Source organism: Sminthopsis crassicaudata, chromosome 3 (assembly GCF_048593235.1).
Source record: "Sminthopsis crassicaudata isolate SCR6 chromosome 3, ASM4859323v1, whole genome shotgun sequence".
Lineage (NCBI taxonomy): Eukaryota > Metazoa > Chordata > Mammalia > Dasyuromorphia > Dasyuridae > Sminthopsis > Sminthopsis crassicaudata.
Genome location: NC_133619.1, coordinates 50,653,542 through 50,669,527, shown reverse-complemented (window position 1 = coordinate 50,669,527; position 15,986 = coordinate 50,653,542). Strand labels below are relative to the sequence as shown.

Genomic DNA, 15,986 nt, shown 5'->3' with positions numbered 1-15,986 from the left:
AAGTAACTTGCTCAATACCTCAAAGCTAGTAAGTGCCTGAAGTGAAATTTGAATTCAGATCCTCCTGATGCCAAGGCTGCTGCTCTTTCCACTGTGCCAGCCCTTCAAGTTCACATTTCTTAAGCTTATGAATAAAGATATCTTAAGAAAGTTGGTCAAATTTAGTATCAAACTCAAGATATATCATTTCCACACTAGACTCAACTTACTAAACAATTAATTCTAAAAAAATAAATAAATAAAAAGAGGTTAATTGGCCAATTACTCATTACCCATAATCTTGGGTAAATCATTTCATCTTTCTGGGCCTAAGGTTCTTCATTTATAAAATGAGAAGTTTGGAATGTGTTTCTTCTAAGGTCTCTCTGGCTCTATATCTTATGATACTCTAACCCCTACAATACTCATTACTAATGGTAATTATTATCCTCTAAGTGATTACAAACCTTCTGTTTAATAATCCTTTCCGAAATGTTGCCAGGGATCAATGTCAAGTTCAGCAGTCTAGTTTCTAGAATTCATCCTTTCCCACCTTTGGAATATCTAGACAACATTCACCCACCTCCAGTCTTTTGGCACTTCTTCCAGTGTCCATGAGTCCTCAAAGATTTCTGATAATGGTTCCACAATCAATCTGCAAGACCTTTCGGTTTCCTGGATGTAATTCGCCTGAGCTTGGAGAATCATTTAAATCAGCTAGGTGCTCACTTACTATATCCTCACCTATCTTGAGCTTCAAGTTCTTCTTAATCATCTCTGTTCTATCTTTCCAGTTTGTAGATCATTATCCTTAATATAGAAGAGAAAAGCAAAATGGGAGATAAGCAGCTTTGCTTTCTCTGTCATCTGTTAACATCATACCACCTGCCCCACATCACAGATCTATCCCATCCTTGTTTGTTTTGCTCCTTCCAAGCACAGTTCTTAGAGACACTTTAATTGTCCTTGAAATTTTTTTTACAAGCTTCAACTTATTCTGGATTTAGCCTTATTCTCTGCAGAGATCTGTGCCAAGTTTAAATCTGAACTATGCTATGTGTCCTTCTTTCACAAAAGCCATTTTGTAAATGTTTTTTTTTCCCCATTTGAGTTCACCATTAGATTCTTTCTAAAAAATATGCCCCAAATTCTTTTAATGTCTTTATACCTCAGATTACATAGTCACTATTTTCCAAGGTTTTTAAAATTAAGTCCCAAATACAGTTTCCTTATGAGTTCCTAATTTTTTTTAAATAAAATAAAACTGTCAGCAAGGAAAGTCAAGACTATATTATAGAATTTGTTTTCAGTAAAATGAGATGTTCAGAAATTGTTGGGATAACTGAAGCCTCCTATCACTAAATATTTCCTTTGTACAAGTTTTGCATCCAGTTTTAGAAAAGTATCATCAATAATTTCCATGTAAATGTTGAAGTCAAGAGAATAATCTATAGATCACATCCTGACTCACAACTAGATTTCAGGTTAACTGATTTCCACACAGGTCTTCTTGACATTCAGTATATATATTTATCTTTTCCTTATATTATTTGTTTTTCTGACCAAAATACATTGTTTCTCATTAATATATATATCCAGAATATGCATTAATACAGAACAGTTAGGTAGTATAATGGATAGAATTCTAGGCAAAGAGTGAGGAAAGCTTATCTGCCTAAATTCAAATCTGTCCTCAGACACTTACTAGCTATATGACTCTGAGCAAATAACTTAACCTTGTTTGCCTCAGCTTCTTCTTCTGTAAAATAAACTGGAGAAGGATACAGTAAACCACTACAATATTTTTGCCACTCCCCCCTCCCCCATCAAACTCGAAGTCAAGAAGAGTTGAACATGACTGAAACAAATGAACAACAAATACATTAATATGGAGTTCTCAGTCGCAATCTTTTTCCTGTTATCTTCAGTGAATTAAGCTGGTTGTTTCCTCTCATATTGCTCTTTCTCTGTCATATCTATTGATCTTAATACAACAACTTTTTCTTAACATTTTTTCTGCCTCCTTTTCCAATTTTTATTTTGGCCTTTTGATCAGATCAATGAATCTTCTGTCCCACTTCTCATCAAACAGACTCCAGACCTTGTCAGAAATCCATCATTCTGGTAGCATAAACTATAGTCCAGAAAATTAAATTTTGTTCTTCAATATTAACTAGGTAATCAGCTATTTACTTCCTCAGATAGCAAAGAAGAAAACCAACTTTTCACAAGTTCTGACCACTTCTTTTCTATATTTCAACATATTCAGAGCTCTTCCTTTCTAAAAAATAATCAGAAAATTCACTGAATGTTTATAGCCACTTATCCCTATACTTTTCAAATTCCATCCTTGAGAACATCATCTACTTAACAGAATTAAGTCTCAGACTCTTGTCTAGCCTGATCAATGTTATTAGAACAAGTATATTCTAATGCAAAGCTAGACTGGGGATAGCCGAGATCTAGAAAGATTTATCTTAAAATATTTTGCTTATAAAAGGGTTTGTTTTTCTGAGATACTACTATACACCTGTCAGATTGACTAAGATGACATGATGCATTGTTGGTGGAGTTGTGAAAGAATCCAACCATTCTGGAGAGCAATCTGGAATTATGCCCAAAAAGTTATCAAACTGTGCATACCCTTTGATCCAACAGTGTTACTACTGGGCTTATATCCCAAAGAAATACTAAAGAAGGGAAAGGGGCCTGTATGTGCCAAAATGTTTGTGGCAACCCTTTTTGTAGTGGCTAGAAACTGGAAGATGAATGGATGCCAATCAATTGGGGAATGGTTGGGCAAATTATGGTATATGAATGTTATGGAATATTATTGTTCTGTAAGAAATGACCAGCAGGATGAATACAATGCTGAGTGAAATGAGCAGAACCAGGAGATCATTATACACTTCAACAACAACACTGTATGAGGATGTATTCTGATGGAAGTGGATATCTTCAACAAAGAGAAGATCTAATTCAGATCCAATTGATCAATGATGGACAAAATCAGCTACACTCAGAGAAGGAACACTGGAAAATGAGTGTAAACTGTTTGCATTTTTGTTTTTTCCCCCAGGTTATTTTTTTTTGGAAGGTTTTTACCTTCCAAATCCAATTCTTCTTTTGCAACAACAACAAAAAAAAATTCGGTTCTGCTTACATATATTGTATCTAGGATATACTGTAACATATTTAATATGTATGAGAATGCCTGCCATCTAGGGGAGGGAGTGGAGGGAAGGAGGGGAAAATTCAGAACAGAAGGGAGTGCAAGGGATAATAGTGTAAAAAAAAAATTACTTATGCATATGCATTGTCAAAAAAGGTTATAATAATAAAATTAATTTTTTAAAAAAGGGTTTGGTTTTTTTTTTTCTTTAGCTCTTTCAAGTCATAACAGCCCCAAAAGTGAGGGGTAGGACTCTGAGTAAAAGTCAGTCTCTAAAGTTTATGGTTTAAGGCTTAAGAAGTCTCTAGTGAACTCTTTTATGGAATTCAAATCTATAAGGATTCCACAATGTAAAAGAAAAAGTTATGAGGATAGTCAGACTTCTGTCTAAGACAGATATGGAAGCAAAATCTATTCAAGTATAATTAGAGTACTTCAATTAATAGTACAGATTGATCTGGAAGTGATCAATGGATATATACTATTTTCCCTACATTACTTCCAAGAACTATATTATCTGATCCTATCGTTTTGATTAGTATATTTATTTCTTCAAGGTGCCCTTTGTAGTTTCTGCTTAAAAGGTTTCATTTTTAACAAGATGTCAAAATTAACACCTATACAATGATTAGACCTAAGAATTGCAAATACCCAGAATATTTTTAATATGAAGTCATTTACATTCAATTTTCCAAATATTATTTTAAAAAGCATCTCCAAAAAATTGTCAATGAATTATTTATTCACATGGAAAAAGACAGAAGAAAGTTCAGATCTGTATCTGTAGTAGATAATAGGTAACAAAGCAATCATGGGTATTATTGGGTTTCATTTCAGATACATTAAAAAACAAGCAAGATGTTAATTCACAATTTTATATATAATCCCAACTTCTGAACTTCTTTATATGGAAATGTTAATGTTTATTTTATTCTCCAGTTTGTCCTTATGTAAAAATCATATTTCCTAAAAGGTTAAGACCTTTTCTCATAAACCAAAATAAACAAATGTCTTTGCAACTGTGCAAACTGGTCTCAGTTTGCTCATATGTAAAAATAAAGAGGCTAGAAGAGAGGATTTTTAAAGTCCTCTCCAGCTCTCAAAATCATACATGGATTATTATAATCTTTTAATTTTTGTCTTCTCATTTCCAGGATCTCATCCCCTTCCATCTGTCCAAAGTGGTCTCACCAAAATTTTTCGACTACATTACTTATTGATAATGCTAATTATTATGTTTTCGAATAACACTACCAGCAGATCAAGTTTGACTTTGTCATTTTAAAATTTCTTTACTTTCTCACAAAATATTTCATTTCACATCTTTCTCATTCCCATTTCCATCTATTTTCATTCAAGCTTTCCCACTTCAGTACAATGCATCTCCTATATTCATAATTACTGACTGACTTTTCCTTATGACTAAAACAACTTGACACTTGGACTCCTCTAAGTCACCACCTTATCCTGATTACCTTTATCCAAAAGTTCGCCTTCTTTAGGAAATCTATTCAAATTAAGGGAATAAAAAGATGCTCATTCATAGAACAATCCAGTTACACACTGTTAAGAGTTCACCCCACTCTGCAGACTTTATTTAGAAAAGAACAAGAATTGTATTTGCTCTTCTTTTTTTCTTGAGCCCCTCACAATAAACTCATGCTCTTCAGCCCTAAATATTGTGCTTCACAACTGGCATATTGTGAGCAATTAAACAACAGCAAGGGGCATGTTTGCCAAATGGAACACATGCAATTGCCTAGGCATAGAAAAAGGCTGTTAAGCAGAAAACAGAAAATGTTATCTCCTATTAACAGTCTGCATGGTTAGAGTAGATCAAGGAAGGTGGGGTGCAACTAGACAGATCAGAGTTTACTATTATCAACAGACACAGGTCATTTAGAAATCACTCACATAAAAATATAGTTACAATATAGCTACAATTTACAATGCCAAGAAGTCATCTATCCTGAAGATAATGCAGTGGATACTCCTTGGCACCAATAACACTTCCTATTAACTCTATACAGTTTAAGAGAAGACATCTATCTAGATATATATTTTCCAGGACAATTTGAATATGGAAACAATGAGCAACTGTTCCCTAGAAAGATGTTCTGATCTACACATTCTATAAGCCATATAACTTCTTAATACTTGGGCTCAACATCTAACCCACTATATTTCATTCCTTCTCTTAGTACGTGTTGATGAAAAAGGATGAAGTCAACTGAACTTTCCAAGTACCAAGGAGGCTTAATTAACTCTGAATCACAACAGCATTTGAAAAAAACATCTTGTTTAAGATGGCATAAGTCAAGTTGACTAACATTTATTAAGGATCTACTATGTGTCAGGAAGGGACAGCTAGGTGATACAGTGAATAATGTGCGTCCCTAGAGTCAGGAAAACATCTTCCTGAGTTCAAATAAGGCTTCAGACACTAGCTGTGTGATCCTGGGCAGGTCTACTTAAGGAAATGGCCAACCACTTCAATATCTCTGTCAAGAAAACCCCAAATTTATCACAAAGAGTTGGACATGACTGTGAAACAATACCATATATCCTAGGGATTTTACTAAGTGCTGTGGACATGAAAAAAAGGCAAAAAATAGTCCCTATTCCCAAGAAGTTCAAAGTTTAAAGGAGATAACATGCAAAAAACAATGTACAAGCAAGATTAGATACATAACTGTAAAGGGGTGTGTATGTATATGCATACATATTTCATATATACATACATATATAGTAATTTGGAGATAATACAGAAGAGAAGATACTAGTATTAAGAAGAACTAGAAAAGGCTTCTCATATTTGGTGAAACTTTAGCTGAGATTCGAAGGAAGCCAGGGAAACCAGGAGGCAGAGATGAGAAGGAAGTTAATTTTAGGTATGGGGGGCAGTGAGTGAAAATCTTCATGTGAGAGGAATAGCAAAATGACCAATGTTATTGAATCACAAAATATATGAAGGGAAATAAGGTGTAAGAAGACCTGAAAGGTAGGTAGAGGACAGACTATGAAGGGCTTTAATAAACCAACAGAGGATTTTCTATTTGATCCTGGAGATAACAGAGAATCAGTGGAGTTTAATGAATTAGAGAGAGATGATATGGTCAGACCTGAGCTTTATGTAGATTATTTTTTACAGTAGAATGGGACATAGACTGGAATGGGGAGAAATTAATTTAGAGATACCAATGATCTCTAACCTTACTTTTTCTGTAAGTTAAATAAGAATTATTTTTGTAAACTCCTTGAGGGCAAGTTTCTGTTCGTATCATTTTTATCTCCATAACTAACACCAAGCACAGGGTTTTCTTGCACACAGCAGATATTTAATATTTTTTGAATTTAATAATACATGTCAGTTGATTGATTGAGCATTTTTTTAACATATACTATATACTAAGTGCTAGGAATACAAAGATAGAAGCAATCCCTTCCTTTCAAGAAGCTTCCAATCTACAGGGAAAGACAGCAAGAACATAGAAGTAAATACAAAATAAATACAAAAATCAGAACACAATGTTCTAATGCACTGAGAACTAATGACTTGTCTGTACAGCGCTGCATAGTCACAAACCTCATACCTAGAGAGTTAGCCACCAGGTAATGGAGTTTTTGGCAGGGTAACTCATCAAAACCATCTATTATCATTGTGTGAAGAGGCTGTTGTCTCACCTCAGTGATGGAGTAGCCATGGCAATGAAACTGTGTTTTAGGGGAAGGAATGCAATTTACACAAACACTCTTTGAGATATAGTTGTTATAAAAATCTGCTTCTAAAGAGTAAAGAATCATTTCAGCAACTGCCATAATAAATTAATTTGTTGCTAAGCTGAAAATTAATCAGTCTCAGATTGTTTTGTTGTTGCTGCTGGAAGTGCTTCCCACTACTATAATACCCATGCTTATGTAATATACCCCAAATGGCAAAAGTGTAAATTACTGGGGCCTAAGTTAAAAGGAGGGACTGGTAATAGGTTTCAACTTTGTAATTGTTCTAAATCATTTTTAAAACATAACACAAATTATTCAGAAATGAAATAATTATGCATAATTTACTATCACTGAAGTGCTAAATTTAAGAATTTGAAGTGCTAAATTTAAGAATTGAAACTGCAAAAAAGAAAAAAAAAAAAAAAAACTACTAAAATCTACCAAAAACCCTACTGTTCTGAGGATAATAATATAAAATTATGTAGCTGAATTAGACCATTTCTAAAAGTCCCTGGTCCAGAGCTAATATTCTTAATTTTGTTTTTGACACTCAAAAGTATCTTTTAGCAAAAAAAAAAAAAAAAAAAAAAAAAGAAAAGAAAGGGAGAAGCTTTACTTAGTCTATTTTAAAAGCCTTCTGTTCTACTATAAATAGTAAATTCTTTTGTCAAAATGTATAATAAGTATAGTGAGTTTTAAATAAAATAATGGATTTTAAAATATATTAAGTTAAAATGCGGTCTTATTATTGTCATATTTTCCTCAAGAAAAGCTATTGTTTCCTTTCTTTAAAAAAGTAAAAAAATTTAAAATATCATATGCCTGAATTTTAGTTAAAACAATGATCAAAGTAAAAAAAAATGATGAAAAGTTCTCAAATACAATAATAATGGTTGAAAAAAATAATATCTCCTGGAAATGGAGTCCTTGACTTTTCTGCCCCTCCCCCATCATTTTTGTATTTGAGGATATGCGGGATCTATACAAACTTTATAATTTGTAAAGCACATGAACAAATGTTAAACACAAATATGGAACCATATTATAGAAAATTTCTAAGTTTTCTACTGCTAAATAAACTACCACTAGTGTTAAAGCATCATGTTTAATAATCAAAAATTTAGTAAATATTAATTGAATATTTAGTATATTATTCATAACTGTTTCAACAACAAACCTGTAAAAATTAAAACTTCAGGATGTTTTGTAATAACATACTATTGTCTTAGTTTTACTACAAGGAAAAAAGAGCCTAACAGTTTTTTAAATCACTAATCCCAATATTATTCTCATTTTAGTTGCTTTCATCATGTATTGCCTCTAAGATTCTTCTTTCCTTATGATCTTACATCCTCGTTATTTCTCTCTTCTTATCACATTAGTATCCAACTATCTCAATGACTCTTTTTTTCAGAGGCAAGCTATATAGCAAATCATCTCTACTAAAAACTAAAATATGTTGATTCAAAAATACATGGAATAAATCTCTCTATGCCTCACTGCAATTTCATCCTTAACTTCAAATTCAACTAAAAAATTATAATTTATTAATTATAAATTACTCTAGAAAGAAATATCCATTTGCAAACTAAGTTACTCAAAGTCTAACAAAATTTAAAATTTTAATAAGTAAAATAATTTAGAAGTGGTTCTATTAAGCTTAAGTTGAAACTCATTAAGTCAGATTTATTATCCACCCTCATTCTCCACATGGGATGCTGTGAGTTTTGAATGAACCAACCCCAATTGTAACAGAAGAAACATCTGTTGCTTTTTCCCCATCAGACTTTTCTAACTGAAAAGAAGGGCTTTTCTCCCTTTAACCTCAGTGATTACATTCCTTAAAATAACTACTTTTTTTTTTTTTTTAATGCAACCCGTAGTTCAAATTTTATTATACTGATCAAGGAAGTACTGATTTCTCAAAAAACATCCACCTAAAAAATTCAGTTGGTCCATAAGCCGTACATTAAAGTTAAGAACAAGTTATATGGTTGACAGAATACTGTTTGGTTCTAAAAATATGGACTTTAGAAGTATTCTTCAAATAGTCAACTCAATTAAGCTGTCATACATTCTGGGATCACGTCTTTAAATATTCAGTGTTAACATGTTTGTTCACAGGGTCTAGGTCTACACAGGACCTTGTTCGCTATATTTTTTTTTGCCAGTCCAAAACTAACATAATGGCAGTCACTGGCCCAAGAGGCAGACACCAAATGGTGCCACCCACACTCTCACACTGTGCCTCATAATAAACCATAAAGCTGTGGAATGCACCAGCCCCTTTATGAGCAAACAATGCCTGAGCTTCATTAGAATACAGCTGACATTTTCAAAGCACAAATACTTTTAAGAAAATTGTACTAGAAAATGGTAATGAAACATCTATAAAAGCTGAAATACTTTTAAAACATCATATTTATTTCTAGTGACCATCAAAAAAGCACACTTTATTTTTTGCAATTAAAAAGTTTCAACAGAAATTTGCCCCCTGTTAGGGGCAAAGTTCATTTTATTAACAATTGGAAAGAAATGAAAGTAAAAACTGTATGATATAACAATTTGGACTGCTTGCTCAACCAATAATCACAAGAAATTCTTTTCAACAAATAATTTTATCATGCAACTGCCTGTAATATATTTGGGATAAGAAATATTTCCAGGACTATTTTTGCATTTTTATTAATTTATCAAGTATGAGAGTGACAAACTAAAGATAAGTCTCCCCCCTCCCCTCCCCCAACCCCCAATACACTGTAGTTTCCTTGACTGCAACATTCAGGAATGTCTTGAATTCAGCATGCTATTGCCTATTCCCCAATTTAAAACTGCTGTTAATTACAGAATCTCTAATAAACCAGATCAAAACCTCAGCCAGCCGTGTGAAACAAAATGATCCCTCTTACCTGTTCTAAGGAAGCATGCCTCTCACTGCAGTACCAACAACACTCTACAGTCTTTGTTACCATTCAGTGGAAACTTGAGACTGTGTCAGACTTAAGCAATCGAGTTCAGAATAGATCCATTTAAAATACTTCATAAGTATACCAAAAAGATGCTTAAGGGAAATATTACCTATATTATCCCAAAATCTGTAAACACTTTCCAACAATGATAAAACTATCTGTGATAATATGAATACAATGGTCTCCTAAGAATAGACAGTATAAAATAATCTTGAACCCCCAATTTGAGCTGGCTCCATTTAATTTCACTCTCCTCTACTGAAATGTGAATAAAATGCTGAATTACATTAAAAATACAATCAATGGTACATCTAAAATCTGGCAATTTTTTAAAATTACCTGAATATCAACAGCATCACATTAAAATCTATAGCTTAAACTTACTCATTACAACTCTTGTTTTTTGTTTTTTTTTCATGCCAGGATATTCATTGGCTCAGAAGCAAAGTCAAAGCCGGAAACCTTGATGCATCTTGAAAGCAAAGGTATCCTGAGTTACTGAATGAAACATAAAGGAATCGTGAAAAACTGCTGAGACTCACTATTTTGAGTCTGAAATAACCGTCTAGCTTTCTTGCCTTAAAAACATTTTTTTGATCCTGTCCCTTTGAGATAGTGTGCATTATTGCTTCCATGCCAAAATGACTAACATGTTCATCTCTGATATCAACTATGAACAGCTTAATGGTGCTCTTTTTTTTTTTCCTTTCCACTGGACTTCAATTTATTAATTTGCCTCAATTTCCACTGGGTTCTCAAAAGCCAAGTCATCAGAGCATAAAGCTCTGCCTTGTCCTACCCAAGCTCAAATGACTCCAGAACAAAATTACTTGTCTGTTGTTCAAGGACTAGCCTAAGTTCTAGGTTATCATCAAAAGTTTGGCAACCAGATGTTTAATATTTTTGTTCATAGCAAGTCATGAAAATGATCTATTAAGGAAGACAGAAGTATATAATCTGTCAGAGGGGAAGAGGACATCAATGAATATTTCATGCATCTGTGATCTTATATTTCTATATGCCCCAGTAAGTTCTTAATTATAAATATACAATTGCTAATCTTAGGTGGTTTTTTTTTTTTATTAGATTGAACAAAAGTTGATCTCCTAAGGTCCTTTTATTCTTTTCAAAATTAGGGAACCACATTATAAAATGGGTCATTTTTATAAAGCTTCCCTGTCACTTTGTTATATAAATACAGGAAGAGACGGCAAGTATATAAAAAGTAAAAAATAAAATAAAAAAATATATATTATATATATATATAACTTTTTGGTAATAATAGTTTAATTACATAATTAGGATGTTACTAACTAAATATTGCGTGAGCATATAACTATAAATTCAAGAATTTTATAGCTTAAAGAGATCTTACCAGTTCATAAATTTCAAGGCTGATTCTTGCAAGTACCTAGCAAGCATTACTTTGAGCATATGGGTATTTTCCTTTGATTAAAGACCCCATAGATTTGAAACATGCTCCTCTTAAAAACATCTCAGCACTGGCATGGTGAACAACCTAAGGGAATTTCTCCCTAGCTAGTCTTCCTGTCTACCATTAACATGACTTTCATTAATTCTATGTAGCTTGTACTAGAATAAGTCAGAAAACAAGAGAAGCAAGACAAATAGACCTAGTTGATTCTACTCCCATAATGATCCTACTCTGCATCTTTATTCATTTTACCCTAATAATTTTCCTTTGGGGGTCCAGAGTTTAATCATCCAGCCCAACCTCTACCCAAAATGGGAGTCCTGCATACATCTTTAAGAAGTGGTCACTCACAACTTGACACCACTAGTGAATGAACACTCAATACACTACATGTACACACAGAGCTGCCTTAGGTCAGCCCCTTCCACTTTTAGTCATCAATAAAAAGAAGGTTTTATTAAGTTGAAAACTATTTTACAGTAATTTCTATCAATTTATAATTTTGCTCTTTATGTTCAACTCTAATCCTTCAAAAAAAAATCTTCAAATAAAGAAGCAGCAAGATATAATGGGATTCAGCCTTTGGGATAAGAACTCAATGTTGACAAAAATTACTGGGAAAATTGGAAATTAATATGGCAGAAACTAGGCATTGATCCACACTTAACACCATACACCAAGATCAAGTCAAAATGGGTGCATGACCTAGGAATAAAGAATATGATTATAGATAAATTCGAGAAACATAGGATGGTTTACCTCTCAAACCGGTGGAGGAGGAATGAATTCATGTCCAAGGTGGAACTAGAGATCATTATTGATCACACAGTAGAAAGCTTTGCATTATATCAAATTGAAAAGTTTTTGTACAAACAAAATCAATGCAGATAAGACTAGAAGGGAAACAATAAACTGGGAAAACATTTTTACAGTCAAAGGTTCAGATAAAGGCCTCATTTCCAAAATAGACAATTGACTCTAAAATATAAGAAATCAAGCCAATCTCCAATTGATAAATGGTCAAAGGATGTGAAAAGACAATTCTTGGATAAAAAAATTGAAACTATTTGTAGCCATATGAAAAGATGCTCCAAATCATTATTAATCAGAGAAATGCAAATTAAGACAACTCTGAGATACCACTACACACCTGTCAGATTGGCTAGAATGACAGGGAAAGGTAATGCAGAATGTTGGAGGGGATGTGGGAAAACAGGGACACTGATACATTGTTGGTGGAACTGTGAATACATCCAACCATTCTGGAGAGTAAATTGGAACTATGCTCAAAAAGTTATCAAACTGTGCATACCCTTTGACCCAGCAGTGTTGCTACTGGGCTTGTATCCCAAAGAGAATTCTCTCAGAATCTATTTTAAACTTGTTTTTCCTTTGTTCATACCACCAAGAGCAAAAGACTGTCACTGTTACATATAATTGACATTCAGATTTACCATTTTGTATTTGTTCCTGGAGGCAAAAAGTGAAGTTTGTTTAGTAGAGGGGATAACACTGTGAGATCTCTATTTTGGGAAAATCATTTTAGTGGATGAATGGAAGATGGCTTGGGACAAGAAGATACTGAAGGCAGGTTACTGCAATAGTCCAGGCATTAAGGGGATGAAGACCTTCACAAGAACGATACAGGTGTCAGAGGGGAGAAGAGGGCATATTACAGAGATCTTGCAAAGATGAAACTGATAGGTCTAGACAACAGCTTAATAATCAGAGAAAATGGAGAGTGTAAGACGAATCCTAAATCACGAGATTGAGGAACTGAGAGGATGGTGTTGCCTTGAAAAGTAAATGGGGAGGCAGGGGTCTGTCAAGAGGTTGGGGAGAAAGTATGGGTTTCATTCTGGACATATTCAGTTTACAATGCCTACCATACATCCAGTTCAAGATGTCTGAAAGGAATTTAAGAGATATGAGCTTGCAGATCAGTAGACAGCCTGGAGCAGGAGAGGTAAGATGTGAGAACCACCAGCAAAGAGACAGTAATTGAATTCATAGAAGATGATAAGATAATAAGGGAAGTAGTATAGAAGGAGAAGAGAAGATGACCTTTAAGAGAACCTTTAGAGAGAACTACAATTAAGGAGAATGATCTGGAGGAAGATCCAGCAAAGGAGAAAGCAATCAGAGTAAATTAAGGAAACCAGTAGAGGCTAGTGTCCCAAAACCTAGAGAGAAAAGAATGTAAAGGAGAAAGCAAACATCAGTTAAAGGCTGCATAGAGAGCAAAGAAAATGAAGATTGAGAAAAGAACACTAAGAGATCATTACTAACTTTGGAGAAGCTTACTTTGGTGGAGATAAGGTAGAAAGCCAGAGTGAAGAAGAGAGTAAGGGAAAAAGTGAGGGGAAAAAAATGTGGAGGTAGCTATTAAAGAAGGCCTTTTCAAGGGATTTAGTTATAGAGGTGGGAAGAGAAATAAAAAGATTATTAGCAGAGATGAAAAGCTTCAAGTGAGTCTTTTTCAGAAAAGGGGAAACATGGGGCATGGATGTAGGACAGTTCTGATCTATAAAATGCTACACAATAAAAGCATTTCTCTCCCATGGTTATTATGGGGTTAAATGAAACAATACATGAAAAGCACTTTGCAAACCTTACACCTATTACAATTCTCTTTAGAGCAAAAGCCAAAATCTATATCATCAAGAGAGGTTAAAGTTGAAAAAAGGTCACTTCATGTAATTACAATATTGTAGTTTGACTCAAGCCAGTCAAATAAGTTATTGAATTTAAAAGAATCCTTTTTTCTTTTTTTTTTTCAAGGCAATTACATTTTTTAAAAAATTTTATAGCTTTTTATTTACAAAACATATGCATGGGTAATTTTTCAACACTGATCCTTGCAAAACGTGTTCCAAATTTTCTGCTCCTTCCCTTTTTCCCCCTCCCCTAGATGGCATAGTCCAAGACATGTTAAATATGTTAAAGTATATATTAAATTCAATATATGTATAAAATATTTATATTTATATATATTATATTGCTGCACAAGAAAAATCAGCTCTAGAAAAAAAAGAAAAAAATCTGAGAAGAAAAACAAAAATACAAGCCAACAATAATAGATCCACACTCATTTCTCATAGTTCTCTCTGAGTATAGCTGATTCTCTTCATTACTGAACAACTGGAACTGGTTTGAGTCATCTCATTGCTGAAAAGATCCACATCCATCAGAATTGATCTTAGTATAGTTTTGTTGTTGCTATATATAATGATCTTCTGGTTCTGCTCAGTTCACTTAGCATGAATTCACGTATCTCTTCAGGCTTCTCTGAAATCATCTTGCTGGTCATTTTTTACAGAACAATAATATTAAAGGATCCTTTTTTCATAGATGTTTAATTGATAAAAAGCAGTCACCACAACAAGGAGAGCAAAAGGATTCAGAAACAACCTTGGTCAACAAAGGCCTGATCTCTCTGACAAGAGAGAAATAATAACCCTGGATCTTGCATGCGTGCACGCGCACACACACACACACACCTCTTCACCCTCATTCAGTCTACTGCCTATTCGATAGTATAGGCTAGTTTGGGCAATAGGCATTCTTCATTAATTGTCGGTGGGTCTCCCTGATGCAACAGTATAGTGTCAATGTAAAAAACATCTGGACAGCTTCATTCTTATGGAATCTTATATCTCTCCTTTCCTTTACTACTAAACATTTTTTACTTTAAATTTATTTTTAATATCCCTTTGGTTTTTTTTTAAATCTTAAGTTCTAAATTCTCTCCCTCCCTCCAATCTTTCCTCTACCTATTGGAAGGCAAGCAATATATATATATTGTACATGTGAAGTCATGCAAAATATTTTCATATCTGCCATGTTGCAAAAAAAAAAAAAAAAGGTAAGAAAAAGAAAGGGACAAAAAATATTTCAATCTGCACCCAAAAGAGTTTAATCAGTTCTCTCAATGGAAGGTGGATAGCATTTTTCATTATGAGACCTCTGAAATTATCTTAGATCATTGTCTTGATCAGAGTAACAGTTGATCATCATACAATACTGCTGACATGATATTCTCCTGGTTCTGCTTACTTCACTTTGCTTCAGTTCATATAAGTTTTGCTAGTGGTCTTTTTTCCCCTTTAAGCCATTTTGCTCATCCTTTCTGATAGGACAAGAGTATTCCACCACAATTATATAACACAACTTGTTCAGTCATTCCCCAAATGATGGGAAATCCCTCAATTTCCAATTCTTTTCCAGCACAAAAAGAGCTACCATAAATATTTTTGTACTTACCTGTCATCTAGGGGAGAGAGTAGAGGTAGGGAGGGGAAAATTTGGTCTTATGGTGGGTAACATTTGATATGACTTTTAAGTGTCTGAAAATAAAACAAAACAAACAACCCCAAACAAACAAAAAAGCCCAGATTAAATAAAAGTTATAGTGAACATAGCCAGCAAACACCTGTAAGATCTGTAAATCTGTAATTAAATAATTGTGTCTGTTACTGTGGCATGAACCTCAAACAAGCAAGGTACAAATATCCTGGGGAACTAGAATAGATAGAAATAGGTACAGGTTTTAGGGTTTTATCATTTTTAACAAAGACCTAAACAAAGAAAACTCTTCAAATTTTTAAAAGTCTGTGAATGTTAAAGGAAGATTAAACTTGTTCTACCTGACACTAGGGGGAAGAACTAGGAGAAATAGGTAGAAGACGTAAAGAAGCAACTGAAGTGT

General features: G+C 33.6%; 1 protein-coding gene across 24 annotated transcripts in view; it reads right to left on the bottom strand.

The window, feature by feature from the left end:
- Positions 1-15,986, bottom strand: part of TFDP2 (transcription factor Dp-2) — a 149,917-nt gene that overhangs the window by 68,853 nt on the left and 65,078 nt on the right. For 2 of the 24 annotated variants that reach the window (XM_074298452.1, XM_074298457.1), the window contains exons 1-2: positions 10,183-10,394; positions 563-789 (exon numbers count right to left, since the gene is read on the bottom strand). The exons of 6 other annotated variants lie outside the window; for them this stretch is intronic. Coding sequence is in view for 5 of the 18 variants with exons in the window: in XM_074298451.1 (XP_074154552.1) it covers positions 10,228-10,261 (34 nt within the window). In the remaining 13 variants the exon portion in view is untranslated. Of the gene's footprint in view, positions 1-562; positions 790-9,783; positions 9,804-10,182; positions 10,397-15,986 lie in introns of those variants that run through there. 16 more of the 24 variants (XM_074298464.1, XM_074298469.1, XM_074298468.1 and 13 more) reach the window with 13 other exon arrangements.